The following is a 16759-nucleotide window of genomic DNA, read 5'->3' on the forward strand; positions in this document are numbered from 1 at the left end:
ACTATTACAGGCAGTACCAAACATTCTAATAAAAATTTCACAGTATCTGACAACAAAGCATTGAAACAATTAACTTCAAATAAAAATCTTGTATTTCGAGAGTCAGATAAAGGTGGAAACCTAGTTGTCTTAAATAGGCAAGATTATGTCTCGGAAGCCCTTCGGCAATTATCAGACCGCAACACATATTGTACTTTGGCCACCAATCCCACGGCAACATACAAGGGTTTACTGAGGGAAATAGTGAAATACGGCATGGTCAATGGTATTATTTCGGCCAATATGTCAGAATATCTGATTCCTGATTGGCCGGTAACTGCCGTATTTCACTATTTCCCCAAAATACATAAAGATCCCCTTAATCCTCCAGGGCGTCCCATTGTAGCGGGGATAGGGTCCCTCAACGAACCACTATCAGAATTGGTGGACATATATTTGCAACCTCTAGTTCTAGCACTACCAAGCTATATTCAAGACACCACATCCTTTATTAGACAAATACAAGAGATTTCATGGAAATCTAGTTACACTCTCATGTCTATGGACGTTTCCTCATTATATACGTCAATACCTCATGATAAAGGTTTGGAGGCACTAGAGTTTTTTCTAAGATATAGATCAAATTATGATGAGGCTACGATATCCTTTTTGTTGCAAGCCACGGAATACTTGTTGACTCACAATTTTTTTCTTTTCGAAGGCCGTTTCTATCTCCAAAGATGTGGAACGGCCATGGGCGCCAAGTTTGCGCCATCGTACGCCAACCTATTTTTAGGTTGGTGGGAGCTCTTCCACATCTTTGGAGATACAAACCCTTTTAGGCAATCCATCATTTATTACGGTCGCTACATAGACGACCTGGTATTTATCTGGGATGGAGATAATGAGTCTATCGACTCCTTTCACCAATATGTGTCAAGTAATAGGTTAAACCTCAATTTCACAATAGAATCCAGTGTAGATTCTTTAAATTTTTTGGATGTGACCATTAGACCAATAGGTGAAGTAATCCAGGTTGAATTATACCGTAAACCCACGTCGGGTAATAGTATCCTTAAATTTGACTCTTGTCATCCATCACATCTTCTTGCCTCCATCCCCAAAAGCCAACTCATTCGGGTAAAACGGAACTGTACTGATCCGAAAACCTACGAAGAGCACGCTGCAGATACCGTGAAGCGATTAAAATCACGAGGCTATCCAAAAACAATTCTGACACAAGCAAAAATTGAAGTAGATAAGGTCCCCAGGTCAGAACTCCTGACTTATAAAAAAGACAGAAGGGGTAAAAAGGAGAGCAATGAGAAACCCTTTTCTTCTGTACCAATTTTTGCAACACCATATAGTATGGAGTATGGAAAGATTTGTAAAATAATTAAAAAGAGTCTACCAATCTTAGAGAGTGATGAAAAACTAAATCAAGTCCTAGAGGGAGGTTGCAAATTTGTGTCACGCAAAGCAAAGACTTTGAGAAACATATTATCACCCTCCATGTTGCCCAGAGTTGTCAATGACACATGGTTACAAAAACGCAAGGGGTGTTACAAATGTAATGCCTCACAATGCAAGACGTGCTCTCATATCGTTCAGGGCAATACCTGCAGATCAGAAGCACTAGGCAAAACAAGTGATATAAGATATTTTATAAATTGCAATAGTACACACATAATTTACCTATTGACTTGTCAGGGATGTAATATTCAATATGTGGGACGTACTAAACGGTCCCTGAAGGACCGGGTCATGGAACATCTAAGGTCCATAGAGGACCCTGAGTCAAAAACGCCCATTGCCAAACATTTCAAAAATTTCCATAATTCTGACAAATCACTGTTGAAGGTACAGGGCATAGACTTTATACCTAGACATCCCCGGGGTGGAGACAGGGAAAAGAAACTTGATGAAAGAGAGGTTTTTTTGGATTCTTCATTTAAAAACCAGGGTACCTACGGGTTTGAATTCCAGAATGGATGTAAATATGTTTATTCAACGTTGACGGATCGCTCAAAATGTATTGTAATGAAAAAGTGTCTTTATATGTATAATATTACTTAATTAACGCTTTATAAACTTTTCCTTTAAGAGTTACTTACATTGCAGTGAGGATCAGGTCTTGATGTCCAATTTAGTCATATACCTATATTCATACTTGGGTTTATTTCATTTTTTGCTTTATTGCATTAATACTTTATTATTTTATGCAATGATAAATAATAGCATAATGGTTTAACTAAATTGTGACACAATGAATTAAATTTATGTTGCAGTGCATACATATGCACACACTTTTGTAATGGGTGCCATACAGAGCGGCTATATAGATTAGAATTTTTTGCTTTTGACAGGAACCTAGGGGTTAATGAGATGTGTTTTAATTGATGTTATGTCATTGGACAGAAATCTGTATATTAAGAGCACCTTCACCACTTGTTCTCTATCAGTGAACAAGTGCACCAGAGGCATGAAACGCGTATGATGTCACAGGAGGTGATGTTTCCCCTGTTCCAGTTCATATATTGTTTTTACCAAGTTGCTGTATGAGGATCTTGTTTTTATCTATTATTGAATAAAGACTGGCTTTTTACCTATCATATCCCTGGTATGCCGAGGAGTTTCCTTGTTTTCCTATATATATATATATATATATATATATATATATATATATATATATATATATATATATATATATATATACACACACACACTGCATTTATATCTATTTCTGTATATATTTATATAGATTTACTGTATACTGTAGGTATAGATATATATACTTTAAAACATTTTTTATATATATATATATTTCTGTATATATTTATATAGATTTACTGTATACTGTAGGTATAGATATATATACTTTAAAACATTTTTTTTATATATATATATCTATTTCAAAATAAAAAGAACATTTTCTTCTGTATGAAGAACATTGGAATGTAAAGCATTTTTAACTCACTTTGGGTTCAGCGCAGTTGGTCTAACACAGTGGTGGGTTAGTGCACAAACGATGACTGTTTTAGATCTTTGTTTTTTTTTTACAGTGCGCCCCATAGAAGTCTTTTTACATTCAACTTGTAATATGGAAAAAAAAAATTTTAGCGCACCACTTGCCCAATGGTAATAGAAAACAACTTAAAATGATGTCTAAGTCAAACTTCCTACAATAGACTTTTAAAGACAAGGCTTTGTCCATTGGCCACAAATTTGCATTAACATATGACTTGAATTCAGGAATAGTATGTTTAAAGGAATGTGAAACCCAAAATGTTTAGTTTGTGATTCCGACTTCTATTGTCAAATTTGCTTAGTTCCTATGACGTGGTTTGTTCAAAAAATACTAAGGTAGGTATCTGGAGCACAAGATGGCAGGAAATAGTGCTGCTATCTAGAGCTCTTGCAAAACTGCTGCCTTAGAGTGCTCCAGAAAAATGCATGCTCCTGAGCATTTCAACAAAAGATATCAAGAGAATGAAGAACATTTGATAATAGAAATAAGCTAGATAGTTGTTTAAACTTGCATGCTCTGCTCTATCTAAATCATGAAAAAAAAATGTGTTTCATGTCATTTAAATTCTATAGAAATGACTTAAATGGAAGAGAGTTATGGACATTTTTGGAGCATGCAAAGTATGGAAAGGAACAGCACTTTAGTGATTCTATAAGTTCTGTGATGTCTACCCAAGGGTGGAACTACCATTGGTGCAGCAGGTGCAGTGGCACCAGGGCCCAAGTGCTGGGGGCCCATAGCAACTAGTCTTTACATAAGGGTGGGCAGAATGTGTACAATCCTAATGCAGGGGAGCCTTTTATTAGTGCAGGTTGTAGGTCCATCTTATCTACACTGTACATCTATACTCAATACCATTATGCAGATGCATATTATTACTATTGCTTACTACTGAGATACCTTTGGAGAGGCAAAGAAACATTTTGCACCAGGGCCTTCTGTTGAGTAGGTCCGCTACTGCGTCTACCAATGGCAAAAACATTTATAATCACCTTGCACCAAAAACATAGTGAAATAGAACACTCTCACTCTCACTTACATTTTCAAACTTAACCCCTTAAAGACTCATGTCGTACAGGGTAAGTCTTGCACACAAACTGGTCTTTAAAGACCAGAGATGTACCCTGTACGACATTAGGGGTTTAAAGTGGCTGGAAGCGAGTGGGATAAAAGTGGGATAGAGTGGGGTAAAATTTAATAAAAAAAAGATCTAAGGGATTTGGGAGGGGGTGGGGGTTGGTCTTTGGAGGAGGAAGCTACACTACAGAAAAAATAAAAAATAAATAAAAAAAAAAGCTGGCTACCAATAAGGTAGAGGGGGAGGGTTAGAGAGCTGTTTGAGGGGGATCAGGGAGGTTGGGGGCTAAGGAGGGATCACACACATCCCACACATATTTTTTTTTTTTAAAATACCTTTTATTTTAGTACTGGCAGACTTTCTGCCAGTACTTAAGATGGCGGGGACAATTGTGGGGTGGGGGAGGGAAGAGAGCTGTTTGGGAGGGATCAGGGGGTGTGATGTGTCAGGTGGGAGGCTGATCTCTACATTAAAGCTAAAATTAACCCTGTAAGCTCCCTACAAGCTACCTAATTAACCCCTTCACTGCTAGACATAATACACGTGTGATGCACAGCGATATTTAGAGGCCTTCTAATTACCAAAAAGCAACGCCAAAACCATATATGTCTGCTATTTCTGAACAAAGGGGATCCCAGAGAAGCATTCACAACCATTTTTGCCATAATTGCACACGCTGTTTGTAAATAATTTCAGTGGACCTAAATTTTGTGAAAAAGTTTGTGAAAAAGTGAACTTTTTTTTTTATTTGATCGCATTTGGCAGGGAAATGGTGGCATAAAATATACCAAAATGGGCCTAAATCAATACTTTGGGTTGTCTACTACACTAAACTAAAGCTAAAATTAACCCTACAATCTCCCTACAAGCTCCCTAATTAACCCCTTCACTGCTAGACATAATACACTTGTGATGCACAGCGATATTTAGAGGCCTTCTAATTACCAAAAAGCAACGCCAAAACCATATATGTCTGCTATTTCTGAACAAAGAGGATCCCAGAGAAGCATTTACAACCATTTTTGCCATAATTGCACACGCTGTTTGTAAATAATTTCAGTGGACCTAAATTTTGTGAAAAAGTTTGTGAAAAAGTGAACTTTTTTTTTTATTTGATCGCATTTGGCAGGGAAATGGTGGCATAAAATATACCAAAATGGGCCTAAATCAATACTTTGGGTTGTCTACTACACTAAACTAAAGCTAAAATTAACCCTACAATCTCCCTACAAGCTCCCTAATTAACCCCTTCACTGCTGGGCATAATACACGTGTGGTGCGCAGCGGCATTCAGCAGCCTTTTAATGACCAAGAAGCAACGCCAAAGCCATATATGGCTGCTATTTCTGAACAAAGGGGATCCCAGAGAAGCTTTTACAACCATTTGTGTCATAATTGCAGAAGCTGTTTGTAAATAATTTCAGTGAGAAACCTAAAATTGTTAAAAATTTTACGTTTTATTTTCATTTGATCGCATTTGGCGGTGAAATGATGGCATGAAATATAACAAGATGGGCCTAGATCAATACTTTGGGATGTCTTCTAAAAAAAAATATATACATGTCAAGTAATATTCAGGGATTCCTGAAAGATATCAGTGTCCCAATGTAACTAGCGCTAATTTTGAAAAAAAGTGGTTTGGAAATAGCAAAGTGCTACTTGTACTTACTGCCCTATAACTTGAAAAAAAAGCAAAGAACATGTAAACATTGGATATTTCTAAACTCAGGACAAAATTTAGAAACTATTTAGCATGGGTGTTTTTTGGTGGTTGTAGATGAGTAACAGATTTTGGGGGTCAAAGTTAGAAAAAGTGTGTTTTTTTCCGATTATTTCCTCATATTTTATAATTTTTTATAGTAAATTATAAGATATGATGAAAATAATGGTATCTTTAGAAATTCCATTTAATGGCGAGAAAAACGGTATATAATATGTGTGGGTACAGTAAATGAGTAAGAGGAAAATTACAGCTAAACACAAACACTGCAGAAATGTAAAAATAGCCCTGGTCCTTAAGGGAAAGAAATTGAAAAATGGCCTTGTCCTTAAGAGGTTAATATACATGCATTGTACTCCATGTCACAATACTACTCATATAGTTGCACTACATTAGCACACTATACTAAATGCATGCACATGCTTTTTTACAACTTTACTCAAACATAATTATCTGGCAAAACATGATATTTCATATTTCCTAGTCAATATAAAATATCTACCAAGAAAATAACAATAAAATCACTTAAAGATTTGAAAAAGCAGGAATGTTAGCTTAGGAGCCACCAATCAGCAACGGCAACCCAGGTGCTGAACCAAAAATGGACCAGCTCCTAAGCTTACATTTCTGCTTTTTCAAATAAAGATAGCAAGAGAGCAAAGAAAGCTTGATAATTGTAGTAAATGAGAAAGTTGCTTAGAATTGCATGCTCTATCCGAATCATGAAATACACAATATGGGTTTCATATACCTTTAACCCATTAACGCCCAGCGCTGTACCCTGTATGACGCTGCTGTCCTGGACCTCTCTCTGCCGCAATCTCGCTAAATGTAGTAAGATTGTGCTATTTCTGAATGCCCCACTAGTGGAGCAGTGCAGAGATAGGGTTGCAGAGGCAGTCTGTGTCCCTCTCTACATGTAGTCTTGGCAATAATGCAAAAAATGCTCTGGTCTTTTAGGGAAGTCTTAGTCTGAAATGCCCGGTCCTTAAGGGGTTAATATGTACAATATATTTTTGATGTTTTTTTTTGTGGCACTTTTTATTTGAGCGTAGCAGTTAACCAGAGCTCTAAAGTCGCACTATTCTGACGCACGTTAAATTCAATTGTGCTCAATTGAACGTTAACTTTTAACTTGTAATATGCATGCTACTTCTGATTCACGCAAAGAGCCGCAATAAACCCCTTTTCACCTGCACGCAACAGTTAGTGCCAGTCATAATCTAGCCATTTATTTGAATATATTATACGTGTTTTGTTATGCATATGACTGATAATAGCACACCCTGATCTATGCGTTCAGGATGCACTAAAAAATGTCAACCACATTAATATTCTCTGGAAAGCCATTTCTACCATCCACTTGCAATACCAGATTTTGCACTAACACACCCTGCACTATTGGTTGCACTCCCCTTGTTATCTAGCCCATAAATTAAACTGACATGTCTCTTGTCATAGGCTCATCAGATGTGTTTTGCTAGGTCCCAGTAGTCCATTGCTGCTCTGGAGCTGAATTTAACTTTCTGTTTAACCCCTTTGCATTTTATTTCTGCACATTTATGTGCCCTTAAAGCTTATTTGAAATTAAAGTAACATTCTTAAGTACTATGTGACAATATAATGTCAGAATACTCATAATTATGAGCCATCCCAAGGTTTAGGTTGTACAACTCTACATGTTTACTGTGTGTGTATTCAAAGGCGCTGGGATCTGAAAGGGTAAGAGTTCCATTTTTTTTCTCCTCATTCCATAAACAAAGCTGTTTATAATCTGCAGTGCTCAAATATAGGAGAATATTAAAGTGAAGGTCAATTTTGACAAATTAGTGCCCGGTTTTTAATAATCCTATTAAAAACAAGGGCACTTTAAGTAATCAAAATTGACATTTAAAGTGTTTTCTTCAAAAACTTGCCTTTTAATCCTGAGAGCCGCTAAAGCGGGTCCAAAATGACGAATCCGGCTTCTTCAATCACGGCGTTCCCTCAGGCCTTGATCACCCCGGAGGAACGCCGTGATTAGAGGAAGCCGGATTCGTCATTTCTGACGTAAGCAGAGGCTTCCGACGGCCGGGGGAATCGATGGAGCAGCTTTCAGGATTAAAAGGTAAGTTTTTGAAGAAAACGCTTGAAATGTCAATTTTGATGAATTAAAGTGCCCTTGTTTTTAACAGGATTATTAAAAACCGGGCACTAATTGGTCAAAATTTACCTTCACTTTAAATCCCTTTTCCTGGAATTTTAGAAACTAATATGCTTTTGGTGGCATTTTTGTGTTGCGTAAATTAAGTTCCATTGGCCAAATAACAAAAATAAAAAATCAAGATACCAAACTTATTACACTAAAATTATTTACTTGTTTCCTAGTTTTTATATTTACAATTTTTAAGGTCTATTATTTTGTTATACATTAATGATTAAAAAATGTTTTTTTTAATCCATTTAATTTATATTTTTAACAGACAATGAACATTGCTAATCATTATAATTGTGTTATAAGTTTTATTCATTAAGTTTTAGCCATTAAGTTTTATTCTATGATAGCTGTATTGTTTTTATATTTTTTTCTTAAAAAAAAAAAAGTTTTAATTTATATATATATACTCCCTGCCATTTCCGAGGGAGGTGAAAAACTGCCCTAGCCCCTAATACATACATATATAACACCAGAAAAATAATTTAGCACACTGGATTACAAAAAAATCTAGTGGATATGTGACAGTTTTCCGGGTGACAATGTTATATCATTTTTTTTTACTTTTATTAGGAACATTTGACTGGAAAGTCTTTTTCTTTTTGGGCATGGCTTGAAGGAATTCTGGAACTTATTAAGAAACATCTTCTTCCAATATGGATTGATGGGTGAGTATTTCACTGTTTCATAGTGAAAAACCCTGTTGATCTTAATATGGTTTACAAGCATTGATGATATATTTGTATCTAAATCTCCAGTTTGATCAAAGTGTCTTACCTGATCCTCTATTACAAAGAAAAATCCTATATTTATTTAATTCATGATTTTAGTTTTCATTAATGGAAACTTTAAGCTTTGCAATCTTTCCCTTGTTCAAATTTAAATTGAAACTGAAGATATGAATTAATTAGCAGCTCAAATTTTGTATATGATATTACAGGGAAATCTGTTTAAACATTAACAAACTAGCTAAATACACTAAGTGACCGCACCGCTAATACAATCAAATTAAGTAAATCACTAAATGCTCATGCCCGGGATAGGGTCTAGTCTAATTACCCTGTTGATAAATAATACAAAAAAATCTTAGCACCTTAGTTTTAGAATACTTTTATAAAACTCGTCACTTTCAAGAGTAGCTTTAAACAGCAATACCATCAAATGTGGGGTTAAACATGTACGCATACTCCTCTTCACACAAACCTCATCCACCACACATAAACCGCTGCTCAAACTCACTTGCCAAAAAACACACCAGCAAGCAGAACCAAAAGAAAAAATATCAAAAATAGTTATTGTTGATGAGCAACCCCCAAGGCGTCCCAAGGGGGAATGACAACACCTGCCAAAGAAATTTTAAAATAAAGTTCATAGGTATCCTTGTAGGTAACAGTTATATCCATTCATAAACTGCATATGTTTTACATTTTTCAATTGCAATCACATTGTATTGGGGTACATTTTCATCTGGAGACTATGGCACCTGTGTCCGACAACCGCTAACACATATTAACCTTATCGTGCATCAATAATTGTGACAGAGGTATACAATCGTTATCCCCACTTCACACAGTACCCTGATACAATGTGATTGCAATTGAAAAATGTAAAACATATGCAGTTTATGAATGGATATAACTGTTACCTACAAGGATATTGGGACAGTTTATCACGATGTTACCAGCCATTAAACAGGCAGTCAAGTAAGAACCACCAGGTTGTGTTAAACCATTGGATTTCATTGTGCTCTATAAGCTGGGACTGTATTATTGAAATATTGATGTTCCTTCTTAAATATATTGGGACAGTATATCATTCTATAACGGATGATCTAGTAGTGAAGTGAACCCACCATAAGAGACATTTGCTGTAAAGGGACAGTCAAGTCCAAAAAAACTTTCATGATTAAAATAGGGCATGTAATTTTAAACAACTTTCCAATTTACTTTTATCACCAATTTTGATTTGTTCTCTTGGTATTCTTAGTTAAAAGCTAAATCTAGGAGGTTCATATGCTAATTTTTTAGACCTTGAAGACCTCTAAACTAAATGCATTTTGTCAGTTTTTCAACACTAGAGGGCGTTAGTTCATGTGTTTCATATAGATAACATTGAGCTCATGCACGTGAATTTACAGAGGAGTGAGCACTGATTGGCTAAAATGAAAATCTGTCAAAAGAACTGAAATAAGAGGGCAGTCTGCAGAGACTTAGGTACAAGGTAATTACAGGGGTAAAACGTGTATTATTATAACTGTGTTGGTTATGCAAAACTGGGGAATGGGTAATTAAGGGATTATCTATCTTTTAAAACAACAAAAATTCTGGTGTTGACTGTCCCTTTAAGGCCACTAATTTTCATTGGTGTTGATACACTTGAACTGCATTATATAAGAGACTTACATGAGGGTATCATCTCCTTATTACAGAAATATCTGCAAACAACTGAGGCTTTGAACTTTTTTGGAGAATTTCTTTAGTAGGTGTTGCTGGTCATTCCCCCTTGGGACGCCTTTGGGGTTGTTCATTAACAATTATTATTTTTTATATTTTTTCTTTTGGTTCTGCTTGCTTGTGTGTTTTTTGGCAAGTGAGTTTGAGCAGCGGTTTGTAAATCGAAACCGTCAATGGGAAGTGAGGGAGATAGGTTCCAGGCCCCTCTCAAAATTGTCATAAGTAACACCTAATACATTATTTTTAAAGCTTTGAAATGAAGACTTTAAATGCTAAACAGCATTATAAACCTGATAAAATAATCACACAACACAGAATATATAATTAAACTAAGTTAAATGAACAAAAACATTTTCTAAACAGCATTATAAATCTAATAAAATAATCATACAACACAGACTTCACTTGCATTTTTCTGCAAACAGTTCTTTCTATGCATTCCAATCTGGACTGATTTATAGACAGGAAGATCTTGTTCCTTTGAAATCTGTTCGATACCTCAGGTCTGGTTAAACTGATTAATTTCAGCTTGCTTGGCTTTGCTGCAACACAAGCGGACAGCTCCACCTACTGGCTATTTTAATAAATGCACTGCTTCTCAATGCTTTTCAATAGCAGTCACATGACTGGAAAAAAAGGTTGTTATTCTGAAACGGTGTAAATTGAACCGTTGTAAAACGAAGGCCACCTGTATTTAGCTAGTTTGTTAATGTTTAAACAGCTTGTGCTGGGATTTTTTTGTATTTTTTTGTATTATTAAAAAACTAGCATTTCAAGATACTTCTCTGGGGTGTTCTCATACCTTCTTGAAAATATTTATTAAGCTGCATTCACAACTTTTGAGGCTTTGGGGTGCAGGTTTGCATAAGAGACCATTCAACCATAAATGTAAGAAGCATAAACTGCTTCTTTAGCCTCTCCACCACTTCAGAGGTGGCAAGATAAAATTACCCCAACACTTGCTTCTCCGGTGCGATTGACATGCCCTGCTCTCACACAACTGGCTCTTGTGCAATGTTACATTTTGCAATGTAATGCTGCATCCCACGTGATAGCAGGCAGACAAGTTCTCTACTTGAAAACTTGTCTGCCCGCAATCTTGATATTTTCCCCCCTTGAAATATATTAAATTAAATTTGCTGTGTTGCATAAATTCCAAAAAGATGTCCGTCTGTTTCAGGGGGAAAAAAATTGAAAGTGACCCAGCTAAACATAATAAAGCAGTTTTTTTTTTAACTTTTTTAGATGCATCATGGGATTTGTAAGCAAAGAGAAAGAAAGAGTTTTATTAAAGGACAAGATGCCTGGAACGTTTCTCTTGCGGTTTAGTGAAAGTCATCTAGGAAGCATTACATTTACATGGGTTGATCAGTCCGAAAATGGCAAGTATAAAACTGCAAATGTAGAAGCACTATCTAGATGTTTGTAAGATCATTATATACATTACTTCAACCCACTGAAAATAAATCAAATTGAAGCATCACCCTGTTCCTAGTGCTTAATGTTTATAACAAATTCAACAAAAATTTAATAAATTAGACAAATAAAATAGATAACTTCTTTCATGTGGTGAGAGTCCACGATCCATTACTCCTGGCCACTAAGAGGATGCAAAGATCCCAAAACACCCACAAGCCCTTAAAACCCCTCCCACCTTACTGGAAACTAGTCTTGTCTTTGCAGAATGAAGGTGAAGAAGGGAGGTGCTCCAGGTGTTTTTGAGAATAGCGCTCAGACAGATTTGACGCCCAGTTGTCCCCTTAGAGAGCTACTGTTTGGACAGAGGGATGTCTTTGAAGTATGGGTAGTGGCACAAGAACAAGGATGCTTAATGCCTCTTGAAATATTACATATAAAATATTTTAAAAAAATTAATATCATTTATTAAAAATTAATAAACATACTGCAAAATATACAGATATATTCTATGGATTATTTAGAATATTGTACAGCATTTTTTATTCATTTCTAATAATCTCTATTCATTTTTAAAAATATTTTATATGTAATATTTCAAGTTCTCATGTGCGCTAACCCGACTGCGTTAAGATCTAAATTGAGAAAGGCAATGCGCAAAACACATATTTTACATTCCTATGTACTTCACAAAGAAAAGAATGTACTGTTTATAATTAAATAAATATATAAATAAATATATATATATATATATATATATATATATCTGATACTGTTCATGTAAAGTTCATATATCTATCTATAGGAGTAGATATGCAGGTATAGGTATATTCACACATATAAAGAAATATGTATTTAAGAATAAAAAGAACATTATCCTGTAAGTGAAGAACATTGGAATTTGAAAAATGTATAGTAAATATACAGTAAAATACACAGAAATACATATCTACACATATCGACACATATAAGTGCATTGGAGCCCTTTGCGGTTAAAGGGACATTGTACACTAGATTTTTATTTGCATAAATGTTTTGTAGATGATGCATTTATATAGCCCATCTGGGAGTGTTTTTGAAACAATGTATAGTTTTGCTTATTTTTTTATAACATTATGATGATTTTCAGACTCCTAACCAAGCCCCACAGTGTCAGATGAATACATGCGTTTACAGACTACTGCTGACTCCTGTTTATGTTATCTGTCTTTTCAAATACAGGGAAGGAGGGAAGGGGTAGTGTCTGCACCCTTCACTGGGTGTCACAGCCTAACCTCACTTACAGTGCTAAACTGAGAGCTTCTAAGTAAGTTTTTAAAAAGTTTTATACTGGATTTTTAGATCAGTATATGTGCATATTTTTCTTTATACGGTAGTAGTGTCTATTACATGCAGTTATATGAAAATTGGTGTACACTGTCCCTTTAAGTAGCTGAAAACATGTGTAATCATTTTCATGCAATATTCATTTTAAATAAAGTATTTAACTATGTATTTACTGTAAATATTTCCCATTGCAATGCTCTTCACATAAAGGAATATGTTTTCTGTATTTATAAATAGATTTTCCTATATGTATATCTGTATATATCTATTCCTATATATAATTTTATATATATATATATATTTAGATATATTTTACCAAAAAACATCAAATATATATAGAAATATATATTTATGAATACTCAGAACATATTTTGCTATGTGAAGAACATTGGAATGTGAAATATTCATAATTCATGTGATTTCGGATTAGCAGACTTGGTAAACGCGATCGGGTTTACGCATGAGTAGGGTGTTAGGTTTTTTCCACTTTCGCGCTCCATTGAAGTCTATGGGGGAATACGTTTGCACAATTACGATATTGTAATTTCAGCTTCTTGAACATGTCCAGTTAGCAGGCAACTGAAAACGTTTACTTTTAACTTTAATACATGCGGTACCTAACACGTGCCTAAAACTTACTTCTAGCAAAGTTAGCATGTGAGCAATAATTACAGCTCCACTCGTAATTTGGCCCTTATTTGGGGGTTGCTTTATTTGCCCTACCTGTTATTGCTATGTTTAAATCATTGTCTGTATTTTGCCTGCCTTTTATTTTTCATTATGGAGCATACTGATTTTGTCCCCTCTTCTGTTATTACTGGTGCCCCAGAAGTTGGATCCTCTGAACAGTTTCCTAGAAATATAAAGTTTATTTTGTGTAAGCTGGTTAATATAATGGCCCCCCCCCCCCCCCGCTCAGCTTTGCAAATCATGTACGGATCATTTTATGCATTCTGATCAGACTAATGCTGCTCGTGCTTCAAAGGGTATCTGTCCTCCCTCTGTTCTACATAAGGGAGTTCTTCAGATATTTCTCCAAATTTTGTATGCTCTACAATATCCTAGATGTTGACGGCCATGCCCCCTCCAAGTAAGCGTAAGAAGGTGGTTTCTGATAATCCCTCTACTAGTTTATCTGATTTGAGTAGGTCAAAGTCTGTTAAGCTGAAGGCTCTAGGCCCTGGTGCTTCTGATTTATCCTCTGAGTGTGAAGTGTTTTCAGATGATCAAGAGTCAGTCTCTAATCAAAAAACTGAATCTTCCTCTTTTTTGCATAAGCTTGAACACCTTTGTTCTCTTTTAAGAGAAGTGTTATGTACCTTAAGGGTTAGCGATTCTTAAATTCATGAGGATAAGTCTGTTAAACAACTGGATTTCATTTTTAAGCCCTCTGTTAAAGGAACAGTATACACCAATTTTTATATAACTGCATGTAATAGACACTACTATAAAGAATAATATGCACAGATGCTGATATAAAAATCCAGTATAAAACTGTTTAAAAACTTACTTAGTAGCTTCCAGTTTAGCTCTGTTTAAAAAGTTACTGGAAAACCCACTGCAAGTGGGAAATATCAAACACTCCCCCCTCCCCCCTTCCTTTGCATATGAAAAGACCTTTACACAAACAGAAGCAAGCTGAAGTAGGTATACGTCGGTATTCTCCTAAAACTTTGGGGCATGGTTAACAGTCTGAAAATCATAGCAATGTTATTTAAAAAAAAAAATCAATTTTCCTCTGAACAAGGAACATGACAACCCCAGATGATCGTTTCGTCCTCCTATGGGCCTTGTCAGTGAGGTGCAGCCACATTTCTCTATGCACACTGGTCAAGAAGTCCATGTCTGGTTTCCCCCATCACCCATAGTGAGACTTCCCCAGGGTCATATTAATTTGCATACAAAGAGAGAACCGCTCTACCAGGAACGAACAACAGCTCATCAGCTAGTTCTATGGCCCAGTGTGCTTAGAGGAATGTGGCTGCACCTCAATGACGAGGCCCATAGGAGGCCAAAACGATCACCTGGGGTTGTCGTGTTCCTTGTTCAGAGGAGAATTGCCTGGTATTTCGAGGCTGGACTGACCTTACTTGGCGGGATCCGACTGATATGCTTCAGGAAAATTTTCCTCTGTGAAAAGCACACTAGTCTAAAAGAGGCTGCTTCCGGGTGGTAAATCGCCATATAACTAGCTAATGAGCTGTTGTTTGTTCCTGGTAGAGTGCGATGCAAATGAATATGACCCTTGGGAAGTCTCCCTATTGGTGATGGGGAAAACCAGACGTGGACTCCTTGCCCAGTGTGCTTAGAGGAATGTGGCTGCACCTCACTGACGAGGCCCATAGGAGGCCGAAACTATCGTCTGGGGTTGTCATGTTCCTTGTTCAGAGAAGAATTGCCTGGTATTTCGGGGCTGGACTGACCTTACTTGGCGAGATCAGACTGATATGCTTCAGGAAAATTTTCCTCTGTGAAAAGCACACTGGTCTAAAAGAGGCTGCTTTCGGGTGGTAAATCGCCATAGAACTAGCTAATGAGCTGTTGTTCGTTCATGGTAGAGCGCTTCTCTCTTTGTATGTATATAATAAGATCATCTACAAAACATTTATGCAAAGAAAAAATGAGTGTATAATGTCTCTTTAAGTCACATGAGGTATTTCCAGTTATTAATACTATCTATGAGAAAACAGCTAATGCTTTGATTTGTGATGCTGTTGTTGATTGTATTAAGATCCATGCTAAGAATATGACACTGGCAGTTTTGACTAGGAAGGCCTTATGGTTGAAATCATGGTCCACTGACATGGTTACTAAGTCTAGACTTAATTCTCTTCCTTTTAAAAGAAAGGTATTGTTTGAATCTGGTTTGGATGACATTATTTCTAAATTGACTAGGGCAAAAGAGCTTTTATCTCCCAGGATAAGAAGTCTAAAGTTAAATCCAGGGCTTCTAACCATTTCCATTCCTTTCATCAAACTAAGAACCAAAAGTTCTCCATCTCTTCACAGAAGCAGGATTCTTCCAGTTTCTCCTGAAAGCCATACCCTAATTGGAATATATCTAAGCAGTCCATATAGGCTTTTTCCCCACCAAGTCTGCATAAAGGTGTTCCCCACCAATCCAGATCTTCTGGTATGGGGCAGATTTCATTCTGATTAAAATCCTTGGGTTCTGAGCATTATTTCCCAAGGATAAAGAAAAGGTTTCAGATCAACGCCTCCCAGGGGAAGGTTTCTTCTGTCTCATGTTCCAAGAAATCCTGTAAAGGAAATAGCAAAAAAAACCTGATCATCCAGTATATTTGGAATAGTATAAGTCTGGTTCCACTCAGATTACTTGTGAACTCCACAGCTTGGGTATTAATACTCTCACCACAATTATGAAAGAAAATATAATTTATGCTTACCTGATAGATTTGTTTCTTTCATGGTGGTGAGAGCTCACATGCCCTTGTCCAGTGTCTTCTATCATTGTTTTTATTTTTTCTGGTGAGAGTTCAAGTGTGCACTTCTTTTTTCCCTGCTCATTTTTGTATTGCTCTTATTTTCTTTTTCCTACCTTCTT

At 36.1% G+C, this 16759-nt stretch overlaps 1 protein-coding gene across 1 annotated transcript in view; it reads left to right on the forward strand.

Annotated features, from left to right (window-relative positions):
- The window catches only part of LOC128659185 (signal transducer and activator of transcription 4-like), a 423738-nt gene that overhangs the window by 362522 nt on the left and 44457 nt on the right, over positions 1–16759 (forward strand). Inside the window, 2 exon segments of the mRNA XM_053712871.1 lie at positions 8573–8667; positions 11698–11834. Coding sequence (XP_053568846.1) covers positions 8573–8667; positions 11698–11834 — 232 coding nt within the window.

The sequence above is a fragment of the Bombina bombina genome, chromosome 1 (assembly GCF_027579735.1).
Source record: "Bombina bombina isolate aBomBom1 chromosome 1, aBomBom1.pri, whole genome shotgun sequence".
Taxonomy (NCBI): domain Eukaryota; kingdom Metazoa; phylum Chordata; class Amphibia; order Anura; family Bombinatoridae; genus Bombina; species Bombina bombina.